Raw genomic sequence first — 13798 nt, forward strand, 5'->3', positions numbered from 1 at the left:
GTGATACATACACGGGTAGGACGGAGAGCTCCGATAGAGAAGCAGTGAAGGGAGTCTGACCCTGGAGCCTCTGAACCTCAGACTCTGAAGAGGTGGGTGGCCAATGGTACACGTAGAGAGGGTGGGAAAGAGGGGGACAAGTTCGATGAAATAGACCAGCAGCCATCAGGGAATCCAAGTCCCACGGCCAAGCCGTTGTGGCGTAGAGTGAGGGCCTGTGATTCTCAGCTCCCACCGCGCAGCTGACTCCAAGGATCAAATCAGAACTCCCCATCCCCACCTCTTCGAAACCATTCCCACTGTATATAAACACACACACAACATAGGATTATGGATCTCCACCTCATCAACCAACAGAATGTGTGGTTAAATGCACAATGAGTTATATCACAGAGCAATTTGCTTCTAGTCGGTAACCAGGTGATCGCAGAGCCTGCTCAGCTCTCCCTCTCTCGTTTATTATTTTCTCTCTCCCTGCCCTCTATGTTTTAACCGTCTGATATTATAAGACATTAATATGATTCCATGTCTTTGGAACGCTAAACTGTGACGTGCCAAGAGTGCTCTACAATTACTTCGCAATATCATTCCCCGGTTAGAAAATTTCGAGGAGAGAGAGATTCCATGCACACTGTAAATAAATGTTTAACGTAAGAGTTTGTCTACAGAGTGGATATGGGTTGTGAGGCGGTGAGTTACTGACCAGTCATTGGGAAACCTGGCTATTAATATTATTGATGCACAACACAGATAGGCAGAGGGGAGGGGCGGGAAGGGGATGGGGAGCTAATTGGGTAAGTCCAGTTGATAGCCAGTTTCTAACAGCAGTTGGTTTGATCTCTGAGAAATGGGAGGGGTGTTCAGATGAAATATTCCTTCTTCTCCTCAGCATTGACCTGACTGCCCTCCGCGTTGATAATGGCCGTGTCTGCGTCTGGAGCATCCTCAGCTCCCTTCGCCTCATTCGTTAGGTATGTTCCTGTGGCAACAGATCGATTCAGTTTTAGCCTCTTCGAATCTCAGGTCTCGCTGATTTAACTTTACGAAAACAAACCGTCTGTCGAGCTTGCCAGTGACATACAAGGAGACTCCCAATGCCGAGACAGACTCCTCAACTCTGTGACCTCTGGTTACCGAGACCGGGAGACTCTGTTTCCACTGGCAGGAGGGTCAGGAACCAATGGACACAGACTTAAGGTGATTGGCAAAAATTACAAGGTGACTCCCGACAGCTAGACAACATCTCAACTTGGGAAAGAGGGTTAAGGAACAGGAATAACATAGAGTTACATAGAATGTACAGCACAGAAACAGGCCATTCAGCCCAACAGGTCCATGCCGGTGTTTATTCTCCACACGAGCCTCCTCCCTCCCTACTTCATCTCACCCTATCTCCATATCCTTCTATTCCTTTCTCCCTCATGTGATTATCGAGCTTCCCCTTAAATGTATCTATACTATTCGCCTCAACTACTCCTTGTGGGAGTGACTTCCACATTCTCACCACTCTCTGGGTAAAGAAATTTCTCCTGAATTCCCTATTGGATTTATTAGTGACTATCTTATATTTATGGCCCCGAGTTCTGGCCTCCCCCACATGTAGAAACATAGAAACATAGAAAATAGGAGCAGGAGTAGGCCATTCAGCCCTTCGAGCCTGCTCCGCCATTCAATATGATCATGGCTGATCCTCTCTCTCAATACCATATTCCCGCTCTCTCCCCATACCCCTTGATGCCTTTTGTGTCTAGAAATCTATCCCTCTCCTTCTTAAATATATTCAGTGACTCGACCTCCACAGCCTTCTGTGGTAGAGAATTCCACAGGTTCACCACCCTCTGAGTGAAGAAATTTCTCCTCATCTCAGTCCTAAATGTCCTACCCCGTATCCTGAGGCTGTGACCCCTCGTTCTGGACCCCCCCCAGCCAGGGGAAACATCCTCCCTGCATCCAGTCTGTCTAGCCCTGTCAGAATTTTATATGTTTCAATGAGATCCCCTCTCATTCTTCTAAACTCGAGTGAATACAGGCCGAGTCGACCCAATCTCTCCTCATACGACAGTCCTGCCATCCCAGGGATCAGTCTGTTCAGCCTTCACTGCACTCGTAGAAACATCTTCTCTATGTTTACCCTATCAAATCATTTCATAATTTTAAAGACCCCTAACAGGTCACCCCTCAGTCGTCTCTTTTCAAGAGAAAGGAGCTCCAGCCTGTGACGGTGTGTCTATGACGGTGTGTCGGTGTGTCTATGACGGTGTGTCGGTGTGTCTATGACGGTGTGTCGGTGTGTCTATGACGGTGTGTCGGTGTGTCTATGGCGGTGTGTCGGTGTGTCTATGGCGGTGTGTCGGTGTGTCTATGACGGTGTGTCGGTGTGTCTATGACGGTGTGTCGGTGCGTCTATGACGGTGTGTCGGTGCGTCTATGACGGTGTGTCGGTGTGTTTATGACGGTGTGTCGGTGTGTCTATGACGGTGTGTCGGTGTGTCTATGGCGGTGTGTCGGTGTGTCTATGACGGTGTGTCGGTGTGTCTATGACGGTGTGTCGGTGTGTTTATGACGGTGTGTCGGTGTGTCTATGACGGTGTGTCGGTGTGTCTATGACGGTGTGTCGGTGTGTCTATGACGGTGTGTCGGTGTGTTTATGACGGTGTGTCGGTGTGTCTATGGCGGTGTGTCGGTGTGTCTATGACGGTGTGTCGGTGTGTCTATGGCGGTGTGTCGGTGTGTCTATGACGGTGTGTCGGTGTGTCTATGACGGTGTGTCGGTGTGTCTATGGCCGTGTGTCGGTGTGTCTATGACGGTGTGTCGGTGTGTTTATGACGGTGTGTCGGTGTGTCTATGACGGTGTGTTGGTGTGTCTATGGCGGTGTGTCGGTGTGTCTATGACGGTGTGTCGGTGTGTTTATGACGGTGTGTCGGTGTGTCTATGACGGTGTGTCGGTGTGTCTATGACGGTGTGTCGGTGTGTTTATGACGGTGTGTCGGTGTGTCTATGACGGTGTGTCGGTGTGTCTATGACGGTGTGTCGGTGTGTTTATGACGGTGTGTCGGTGTGTTTATGGCGGTGTGTCGGTGTGTCTATGGCGGTGTGTCGGTGTGTCTATGACGGTGTGTCGGTGTGTCTATGACGGTGTGTCGGTGTGTCTATGACGGTGTGTCGGTGTGTCTATGACGGTGTGTCGGTGTGTCTATGGCGGTGTGTCGGTGTGTCTATGGCGGTGTGTCGGTGTGTCTATGACGGTGTGTCGGTGTGTCTATGACGGTGTGTCGGTGTGTCTATGGCGGTGTGTCGGTGTGTCTATGACGGTGTGTCGGTGTGTCTATGACGGTGTGTCGGTGTGTTTATGGCGGTGTGTCGGTGTGTCTATGACGGTGTGTCGGTGTGTCTATGACGGTGTGTCGGTGTGTCTATGACGGTGTGTCGGTGTGTCTATGGCGGTGTGTCGGTGTGTTTATGACGGTGTGTCGGTGTGTCTATGACGGTGTGTCGGTGTGTTTATGACGGTGTGTCGGTGTGTCTATGGCGGTGTGTCGGTGTGTTTATGACGGTGTGTCGGTGTGTTTATGACGGTGTGTCGGTGTGTCTATGACGGTGTGTCGGTGTGTCTATGACGGTGTGTCGGTGTGTCTATGACGGTGTGTCGGTGTGTCTATGACGGTGTGTCGGTGTGTCTATGGCGGTGTGTCGGTGTGTCTATGACGGTGTGTCGGTGTGTCTATGGCGGTGTGTCGGTGTGTTTATGACGGTGTGTCGGTGTGTCTATGACGGTGTGTCGGTGTGTCTATGGCGGTGTGTCGGTGTGTCTATGACGGTGTGTCGGTGTGTCTATGGCGGTGTGTCGGTGTGTTTATGACGGTGTGTCGGTGTGTCTATGACGGTGTGTCGGTGTGTCTATGACGGTGTGTCGGTGTGTCTATGACGGTGTGTCGGTGTGTTTATGGCGGTGTATTGATGATTTTTACTAGGCTTACAGGAAGTGCTACCTCACCAATCTCGCGATCCCCCACTCTGCGCACCATTCTGTGGTGTGGTTCAGGAGGCAGGCAGAGGTGTTGTGAGGACACAGAATGCTGGAGTCCGATCACACGGAGCCAGGCAGGGTTAGAGAGCCAGTGCCTTTCATCACTGAGCTGAGGCAGTGATGTGGGGTCAGGCACAACCTCAAACTAGGCATGAAAATCAGAGGGAGATCCATCACTGGCCCAGGCTGCATGGCTGATGGGACCAGAGCAGCACCGGGGAGGCCTGTGCCCTGGGATCAAATTAGAGCAAAGGGGTTAGAGGCTGAGCTGTGTGACACAGGAAGGGGAACAGAGGGTGACACAGGAAGGGGAACAGAGGGTGACACAGGAAGGGGAACAGAGGGTGACACAGGAAGGGGAACGGAGGGTGACACAGGAAGGGGAACAGAGGGTGACACAGGAAGGGGAACAGAGGGTGACACAGGAAGGGGAACGGAGGGTGACACAGGAAGGGGAACAGAGGGTGACACAGGAAGCACAAAAAAGGAATAAGGCGCAGCTGGGCAGTGCCCGCGCCCAGGCCCTCTCGAGACAGGATGGTGAAGGGATGTGCTGTGTGGGGATAGTCGCAGGATGGCCGAGTCCGGACTCTTGCTTACCTTTATGTCTGGCCAGGTAACGACCAAGGACAATGATCAAACACAAGGTGATGAAGACGACGACAGCCACCACTCCCCCTATCACAGCGTGGTCAGGGCCAGACTTTCCGGCCAGGGCACTCGGATCTAATAAAACATAATCAACACAGGCAAGTGAGGGAACGCAAAAGAGCAACACCAAACCGCCATTGTTCCCATCGGCCCAAGTGGGTAACGAGATACACCCGGTGTTAGAACAACTCCACTCTCTGCCCAGCAAACCATCCTCGACCCACTGACCCCTTCCTGCACAATCTGCAGCCATTCTTACCGCCCTGGTTACCAACACACCCATAGGCACTCCCCTATACCACAGCTCACCATGGCTCATCACAGCTCAACGCGGCTCACCGCGGCTCATCACAGCTCAACGCGGCTCACCGCGGCTCATCGCAGCTCAACGCGGCTCACCGCGGCTCATCGCAGCTCAACGCAGCTCAACGCGGCTCATCGCAGGTCACCGCAGCTCACAGCAGGTCATTTGCTGCCGTTCTGGTTCTAACGCAGTAGAAAGTTGGTGGTTGAGTTTGATTGCGGCAGGTTTGGCAGCTTTGACAGCTGTCAGCAATCTCACCTCGGAATCAGTGACAGACCTGTACCCACCAGTACTGTACCCCAGTGTTATACAGAGACAGACCTGTACCCACCAGTACTGTACCCCAGTGTTATACAGTGACAGACCTGTACCCACCAGTACTGTACCCCAGTGTTATACAGAGACAGACCTGTACCCACCAGTACTGTACCCCAGTGTTATACAGTGACAGACCTGTACCCACCAGTACTGTACCCCAGTGTTATACAGTGACAGACCTGTACCCACCAGTACTGTACCCCAGTGTTATACAGTGACAGACCTGTACCCACCAGTACTGTACCCCAGTGTTATACAGTGACAGACCTGTACCCACCAGTACTGTACCCCAGTGTTATACAGTGACAGACCTGTACCCACCAGTACTGTACCCCAGTGTTATACAGTGACAGACCTGTACCCACCAGTACTGTACCCCAGGGTTATACAGAGACAGACCTGTACCCACCAGTACTGTACCCCAGTGTTATACAGTGACAGACCTGTACCCACCAGTACTGTACCCCAGTGTTATACAGTGACAGACCTGTACCCACCAGTACTGTACCCCAGGGTTATACAGAGACAGACCTGTACCCACCAGTACTGTACCCCAGTGTTATACAGTGACAGACCTGTACCCACCAGTACTGTACCCCAGTGTTATACAGAGACAGACCTGTACCCACCAGTACTGTACCCCAGTGTTATACAGAGACAGACCTGTACCCACCAGTACTGTACCCCAGTGTTATACAGAGACAGACCTGTACCCACCAGTACTGTACCCCAGTGTTATACAGTGACAGACCTGTACCCACCAGTACTGTACCCCAGTGTTATACAGAGACAGACCTGTACCCACCAGTACTGTACCCCAGGGTTATACAGAGACAGACCTGTACCCACCAGTACTGTACCCCAGTGTTATACAGAGACAGACCTGTACCCACCAGTACTGTACCCCAGTGTTATACAGAGACAGACCTGTACCCACCAGTACTGTACCCCAGGGTTATACAGAGACAGACCTGTACCCACCAGTACTGTACCCCAGGGTTATACAGTGACAGACCTGTACCCACCAGTACTGTACCCCAGGGTTATACAGAGACAGACCTGTACCCACCAGTACTGTACCCCAGTGTTATACAGTGACAGACCTGTACCCACCAGTACTGTACCCCAGTGTTATACAGAGACAGACCTGTACCCACCAGTACTGTACCCCAGGGTTATACAGAGACAGACCTGTACCCACCAGTACTGTACCCCAGTGTTATACAGAGACAGACCTGTACCCACCAGTACTGTACCCCAGTGTTATACAGAGACAGACCTGTACCCACCAGTACTGTACCCCAGGGTTATACAGAGACAGACCTGTACCCACCAGTACTGTACCCCAGTGTTATACAGTGACAGACCTGTACCCACCAGTACTGTACCCCAGGGTTATACAGAGACAGACCTGTACCCACCAGTACTGTACCCCAGGGTTATACAGAGACAGACCTGTACCCACCAGTACTGTACCCCAGTGTTATACAGGGACAGACCTGTACCCACCAGTACTGTACCCCAGGGTTATACAGAGACAGACCTGTACCCACCAGTACTGTACCCCAGTGTTATACAGAGACAGACCTGTACCCACCAGTACTGTACCCCAGGGTTATACAGAGACAGACCTGTACCCACCAGTACTGTACCCCAGTGTTATACAGAGACAGACCTGTACCCACCAGTACTGTACCCCAGGGTTATACAGAGACAGACCTGTACTCCAGCAGGCTGATATTTCCAATCCTCCTTCCAACTAATCTTTTGGCCTCTCTGGATGAAACTGACAGCCGACTCGGGGCCAAATCTAACTGGGGACTGGGGGTAAGAATATTGTAAAATCCATTCAATTGGTACAGGCGGTTCAGCACACTTCAGCCAGTTATATTTAGGAAACTAAAGTCTATGATGAAGCACTGAGGGGAGACGGAGAACATGGTGATTAGTTAGACCGGCCTCGAGCAAGCCTCCCTCGCACACGAGTTTGCCAGGTCTCCTGCCTCCTCTAAACCAATGCCAAAAGAGTTGAGCCTTGACCAAGTGTGAGTGTCCAAAGTGTGAGCATCTGCTCCATCTTCTAATACATTAAGCTCACTGCCAATCTAGTTATTAAAACTATAGATGAGGTGGTGAATGCAGATGATCTGTTTGATTTCACACTCAGCCCCTTTACAGGCCCCCCCTCATCTCCCAAACAAATCAAAACGTTTGTTTCTTCCTGGCTTTATGGAGAAGGAAAGAGGATTGCTCGTGTACACGTCACATCGGGTCGCCAACTCTGGTTGGACGTGGTCCTGGAGGTTTCATCACATGACCTCCTGCCTCCAACCACCCCACCCCCACACTCCCGCCATTGGTCGTCTGACATGTCCATCCTCACGGTGCCCCGCCTTCCCACGGCCAATTGGAAAATTGAATAGACTCTTCACAACACGATTGGATGATTCTTGACCGTCAGTCATTTTTTCCCATGTCTGATATTTTTACAATTACATAGAATTACTTAGAATGTACAGAATAAAACAGGCCATTCGGCCCAACAGGTCTATGCCAATGTTTATGCTCCACACGAGCCTCCTCCCTCCCTACTTCATCTCACCCTATCAGCATATCCTTCTATTCCTTTCTCCCTCATGTGTTTATCGAGCTTCCCCTTAAATGCATCTACACTATTCACCTCAACCACTCCTTGTGGTAGCGAGTTCCACATTCTCACCACTCTCTGGGTAAAGAAGTTTCTCCTGAATTCCCTATTGGATTTATTAGTGACTATCTTATATTTATGGCCCTCAGTTCCGGTCTCCCCCACAAGTGGAAACATCTTCTCTATGTCTAGCCTATCAAACCCTTTCATAATCTTAAAGACCTCCATCAGGTCACCCCTCAGCCTTCTCTTTTCTAGAGAGAAGAGTCCCAGCCTGTTCAATCTTTCCTGATAGGTAAAACCTCTCAGCTCTGGTACTATCCATGTGAATCTTTTTTGCACATTCTCCAGTGCCTCTATATCCTTTTTATAATACGGAGACCAAAATTGTTCACAGTACTCCAAGTGTGGTGTAAACCAAGGTTCTATACAAGTTTAACATAACTTCTCAGCTTTTCAATTCTATTTTCAATTCTAGAAATGAACCCCAGTACTTGATTTGCCTTTTTTTATGGCCTTATTAACCTGTGTTGCTACTTTTAGTGATTTGTGTGTCTGTATCCCCAGATCCCTCTGCTCATCTCCCCTATTTAGACTCTTATTTTCCAAGCAGTTTGTGGCCTCCTTATTCTTCCTACCAAAATATATCACCTCACACTTATCTATATTGAAATTAATTTGCCAATTACATGCCCATTCTGCAAGTTTATTAATGTCTTCCTGTATTTTGTCGCAGTCCTCCTCGGTATTAACCATACTCCCCAATTTGGTGTCATCCGCATATTTTGAAATTTTACATCCGATTCCTGAGTCCAAATCGTTTATGGAAATGGTGAACGACAGTGGTCCCAGCACCGATCCCTGTGGAACACTATTTCCCACCTTTTGCCAGTCTGAGTAACTACCTTTAACCTCTACTCTCTGTTTTCTGTTTTGTAGCCAGCTTGCTATCCATTCTGCTACCTGTCCCCTGACTCCACGTGCTCTGACCTTAGTCATGAGTCTAAAATGTGGTACCTTATCGAAAGCCTTTTCAAAATCCAAATATAGAATCATAGAAAATTTACAGCACAGAAGGAGGCCATTCGGCCCATCGTGTCCACGCCAGCCAAAAATGAGCCACCCAGCCTCATCCCACTTTCCAGCACATGGTCCGTAGCCCTGTAGGTTACAGCACTTCAGGTGCACATCCGAGTACTTTTTAAATGAGTTGAGGGTTTCTGCCTCTACCACCCTTTCAGGCAGTGAGTTCCAGACCCCCACCACCCTCTGGGTGAAAAATTTTCTCCTCAGCTCCCCTCTAATCCTTCTACCAATCACTTTAAATCTATGCCCCCGGTCACTGACCCCTCTGCTAATGGAAAAAGGTCCTTCCTATCCACTCTATCTAGTCCCGTCATAATTTTATACACCTCAATTAAATCTCCCCTCAGCCTCCTCTGTTCCAAAGAAAACAACCCCAGCCTATCCAATCTTTCCTCATAGCTAAAATTCTCCACTCCTGGCAACATCCTCGTAAATCTCCTCTGTACCCTCTCTAGTGCAAACACATCTTTCCTGTAATGTGGTGACCAGAACTGTACGCAGTACTCAAGCTGTGGTCTAACCAGTGTTTTATACAGTTCTAGCATAACCTCCCCATTGTTATATTCTTTGCCTCGGCTAATAAAGGGACGTATTCCATATGCCTTCTTAACCACCTTATCTACCTGTCCTGCTACCTTCAGGGATCTGTGAACATGCACTCCAAGGTCTCTCACTTCCTCTACACCTCTCAGTATCCTCCCATTTATTGTGTATTCCCTTGCCTTGTTTGCCCTCCCCAAATGCATTACCTCACACTTCTCCAGATTGAATTCCATTTGCCACTTTTCTGCCCACCTGACCAGTCCATTGATATCTTCCTGCAGTCTACAGCTTTCCTCCTCACTATCAACCACACGGCCAATTTTTGATTAATCTGCAAACCTCTTAATCATACCCCCTACATTTAAGTCCAAATCATTAATATATATCACAAAAAGCAAGGGACCGAGTACTGAGCCCTGCGGAACCCCACAGGAAACAGCCTTCCAGTCACAAAAACATCCATCGACCATTACACTTTGCTTCCTGCCACTGAGCCAATTTTGGATCCAATTTGCCACTTTCCCATTGGATCCCATGGGCTTGTACTTTTTTGACCAGTCTGCCATGTGGGACCGTGTCAAAAGCCTTGCTAAAATCCATGTAGACTACATCAAACGCGCTACCCTCATCGACCTTCCTTGTTACCTCCTCAAAAAATTCAATCAAGTTAGTCAGACACAACCCTCCCGTAATAAATCCAAGCTGACTGTCCTTGATTACTCCATGCCTTTCTAAGTGAGAGTTTATCCTGTCCCTCAGAATTGATTCCAATAATTTGCCCTCCACCATCGAGGTTAGGCTGACTGGCCTGTAATTACTCGGTCTATCCCTCGCTCCCTTTTTGAACAACAGTACAACATTAGCAGTCCTCCAATCCTCCGGCACTACGCCTGAATCCAGAGAGGATTGGAAAATGATGGTCAGAGCCTCCGTTATTTCCTCCCTGGCTTCTTTTAACAGCCTGGAATACATTTAATCCGGCCCTGGTGATTTATCCACTTTCAAGGATGCTAATTCCCTTAATACTTCCTCTCTCACTATGTTTATCCCATCCAATATTTCACACTCCTCCTCCTTAACTACAATGTCTGCATCTTCCCTCTCTTTTGTGAAGACAGACGCAAAGTATTCAGAACCATACCCACATCTTCCGCCTCCACACACAGGTTACCCTTTTTGGTCTCTAATAGGCCCTACTCTTTCCTCAGTTATGCTCCTGTCCTTTATGTATTTATAAAACATTTTTGGATTTTCCTTAATTTTTACTTGCCAGTATTTTTTCATGCCCTCTCTTTGCTTTCCTAATTTCCTTTTTAATTTCACCCCTGCACTTTCTATACTCCTCTAGGCTTTCTGTAGTATTGAGTTCTCGGTGTCATATCACATCTATTACATTTCCCTTGTCTACTCTTTCTGTTGCTTCTTCAAAGAATTCAATAAGGTTGGTCAAGCATAAAGTGTTCAAAGAAAAGGAAAAAGCAATGTCCTGGAGATTAGTCTTTAATTTGTGGAGACTCCAGGGCAATCCCAGAGGGTTGGCAACCCTAGCGTCACAGTACAGGGGGAGGGCATGGCAAACCAAAAGGGGTGTCATTTTTGAAGGTGGCAGGACAAGTTGAGAAGGCTGTTAAAGAAAGCTTACCGGATCTTCGGTTTTAGAGGCATAGAGTACAAAAACAAGGAAGTTATGCAAAACCTTTATAAAACACTGGTTAGGCCTCAGCTAGAGTATTGTGTTCAATTCTGGGCACCACATTTTAGGAAGGATGTCAAGGCCTTAGAGAGAGTGCAGAGGAGATTTACTAGAATGGTGCCAGGGACGAGGGACTTCAGTTATGTGGAGAGACTGGAGAAGCTGATGTTGTTCTCCTTAGAACAGAGACGGTTAAGGGGAGATTTAATAGAGGTGTTCAAAATGATATGGGGTTTTGTTGAGTCAGTAAGGAAAAACTGTTTCCATTGGTCTGTAATTTCTGGGTTTATCCTTCTCCCCTTTTTTGAACAGGGGTATAACATTTGCAATCCTCCAGTCCTCCGGCACCACTCCCATATCTAAGGAGGATTGGAAGATTGTGGCCAGAGCCTCCGCTATCTCCACCCTTACTTCCCTCAGTAACCTAGGATGCATCCCATCTGGACCGGGTGACTTTTCTACTTTGAGTGCTGCCAACCTTTTAAGTACCTCCTCTTTATCTATTTTTATCCTATCCAATATCGCTACTACCTCCTCCTTTACTGCTACAATGGCAGCATCCTCTTCTCTAGTGAAGATTGATGTGAAGGATTCATTTAGTGCCTCAGCCATGCCCTCTGCCTCCACAAGATGATCTCCTTTTTTTGTCCCTAATCGGCCCCACCCTGCCTTTGACTACCCTTTTACTATTTATATGTTTATAAAAGACTTTTGGATTCCCTTTTATGTTCGCCGCTAATCTATTCTCATACTCTCTCTTTGCCCCTCTTATTCCCTTTTTTCGATCTCCTCTGTACTTTCTGTGTTCAGCCTGATTCTCTACTCTATTATGAACCTTACATTCATCATAAATCTCCTTTTTCTGTTTCACTTTAATCTCTATACCTTTAGTCGTCCAGGGAGCTCTCGCTTTGGATGCCCTTCCTTTCTCCCTCGTGGGAGTGTGTCTACTCTGCACCTGAACTTTACCTGCCAATCTTTGATTCCAATCCACCTGGGCCAGATCCTTTTTCAACTCACTGAAATTTGCCCTCCTCCTGTTGAGTATTTTCACATTTGATTTTTCCTTGTCCTTTTCCATAACTATTCTAAACTTAATGATATTGTGATCATTGTTTCCCAAATACTCCCCCATTGAAACCTGCTCCATTTGCCGCACTTCATTCCCCAGAAGTAGATCCAGCACTGTTTCCTTCCTCGTTGGCTGGAAACATACTGATGAAGTAAGTTCTCTTGAACACAATTCAGGAATTCCTTCCCCTCTTTGCCCTTTACACTGTTAACTTCCCAGTCTATATTGGGCTAATTGAAGTCCCCCATTATCACGGGGACCATTAAAGGTCCAAAGTTCTTGCACCTTTCTGTGCTCCTCTATCTCCTTCCCACTATTTGGCACCTATAGAACATACGAACATAAGAAATAGGAGCAGGAGTATGCCATACGGCCCCTCGAGCCTGCTCCGCCATTTAATAAGATCATGGCTGATCTTCGACTCAACTCCACTTTCCTGCCTGATCCCCATATCCTTTGATTTCCCTAGAGTCCGAAAATCTATCGATCTCAGCCTTGGATATACTCAACAACTGAGCATCCACAGCCCTCTGGGATGGAGAATTCCAAAGATTCACGACCCTCTGCGTGAAGAAATTCCTCCTCATCTCAGTCTTGAATGGCCGACCCCTTGTCTTGCGACTATGCCCCCTAGTTCTAGACTCTCTCGTACATCGTATGCACCTAGCAGCATATTAGCTCCTCTATCGTTCCTTAATTCCAACCAAATAGATTCTGTCTTTGAATAACGAGAACTTGCATCTATATAGCGCCTTTAATATAGTAAAACATCCCAAGGCAGTTCACAGGAGCGTTATTAAACAAAATTTGACAACGAGCCACATGAGATATTAGGATAGGTGAAGGAATTAGGTTTTAAGGAGCGTCTTAAAGGAGGAGAGTGAGGTGGAGAGGTTTAGGGAGGGAATTCTAGGCCTTAGGGCCTAGGCAGCTGAAGTCACGGCCGCCAATGGTGGAGCGATTAAAATCGGGGATGCACATGAGGCCGGAATTGGAGGAGCGCAGAGATCTCGGAGGGTTGTAGGGCCGGAGGAGGTTACAGAGATAGGGAGGGGCGAGGCCATGGAGGGATTTGAAAACAAGGATGAGAATTTTAAAATCGAGGCGTTCCCAGACCGGGAGCCAATGTAGTTCAGCGAGCACAGGGGGTGATGGGTGAACGGGACTTGGTGCGAGTTGGGATACGGGCAGCAGAGTTTTGGATGGGCTCAAGTTTATGGAGGGTGGAAGATGGGAGGTCAGTCAGGAGATCATTGGAATAGTCAAGTCTATTGGTAACAAAGGCTTGGATGAGGGTTTCAGCAGCAGATGAGCTGAGGCAGGGGCAGAGATGGGCAATGTTACGGAGATGGAAGTAGGCGGTCTTGATGATGGAGCAGGTATGTGGTCGGAAGCATATCTCAAGGTCAAATAGGATGCCACGGTTGTGAACGGTCAGGTTCAGCCTCAGACAGT

General features: G+C 48.3%; 1 protein-coding gene across 1 annotated transcript in view; it reads right to left on the bottom strand.

Moving 5' to 3' along the window:
• Positions 1-316: 316 nt before the first annotated feature.
• Positions 317-13798, bottom strand: part of LOC137326868 (cell adhesion molecule 2-like) — a 386985-nt gene continuing 373503 nt past the window's right edge. Inside the window, exons 9-10 of the mRNA XM_067992251.1 lie at positions 4630-4755; positions 317-979 (exon numbers count right to left, since the gene is read on the bottom strand). Coding sequence (XP_067848352.1) covers positions 861-979; positions 4630-4755 — 245 coding nt within the window. The 3' untranslated portion in view covers positions 317-860. The remainder of the gene's footprint in view (positions 980-4629; positions 4756-13798) is intronic.

The sequence above is a fragment of the Heptranchias perlo genome, chromosome 11 (assembly GCF_035084215.1).
Source record: "Heptranchias perlo isolate sHepPer1 chromosome 11, sHepPer1.hap1, whole genome shotgun sequence".
Classification (NCBI taxonomy): Eukaryota; Metazoa; Chordata; class Chondrichthyes; order Hexanchiformes; family Hexanchidae; genus Heptranchias; species Heptranchias perlo.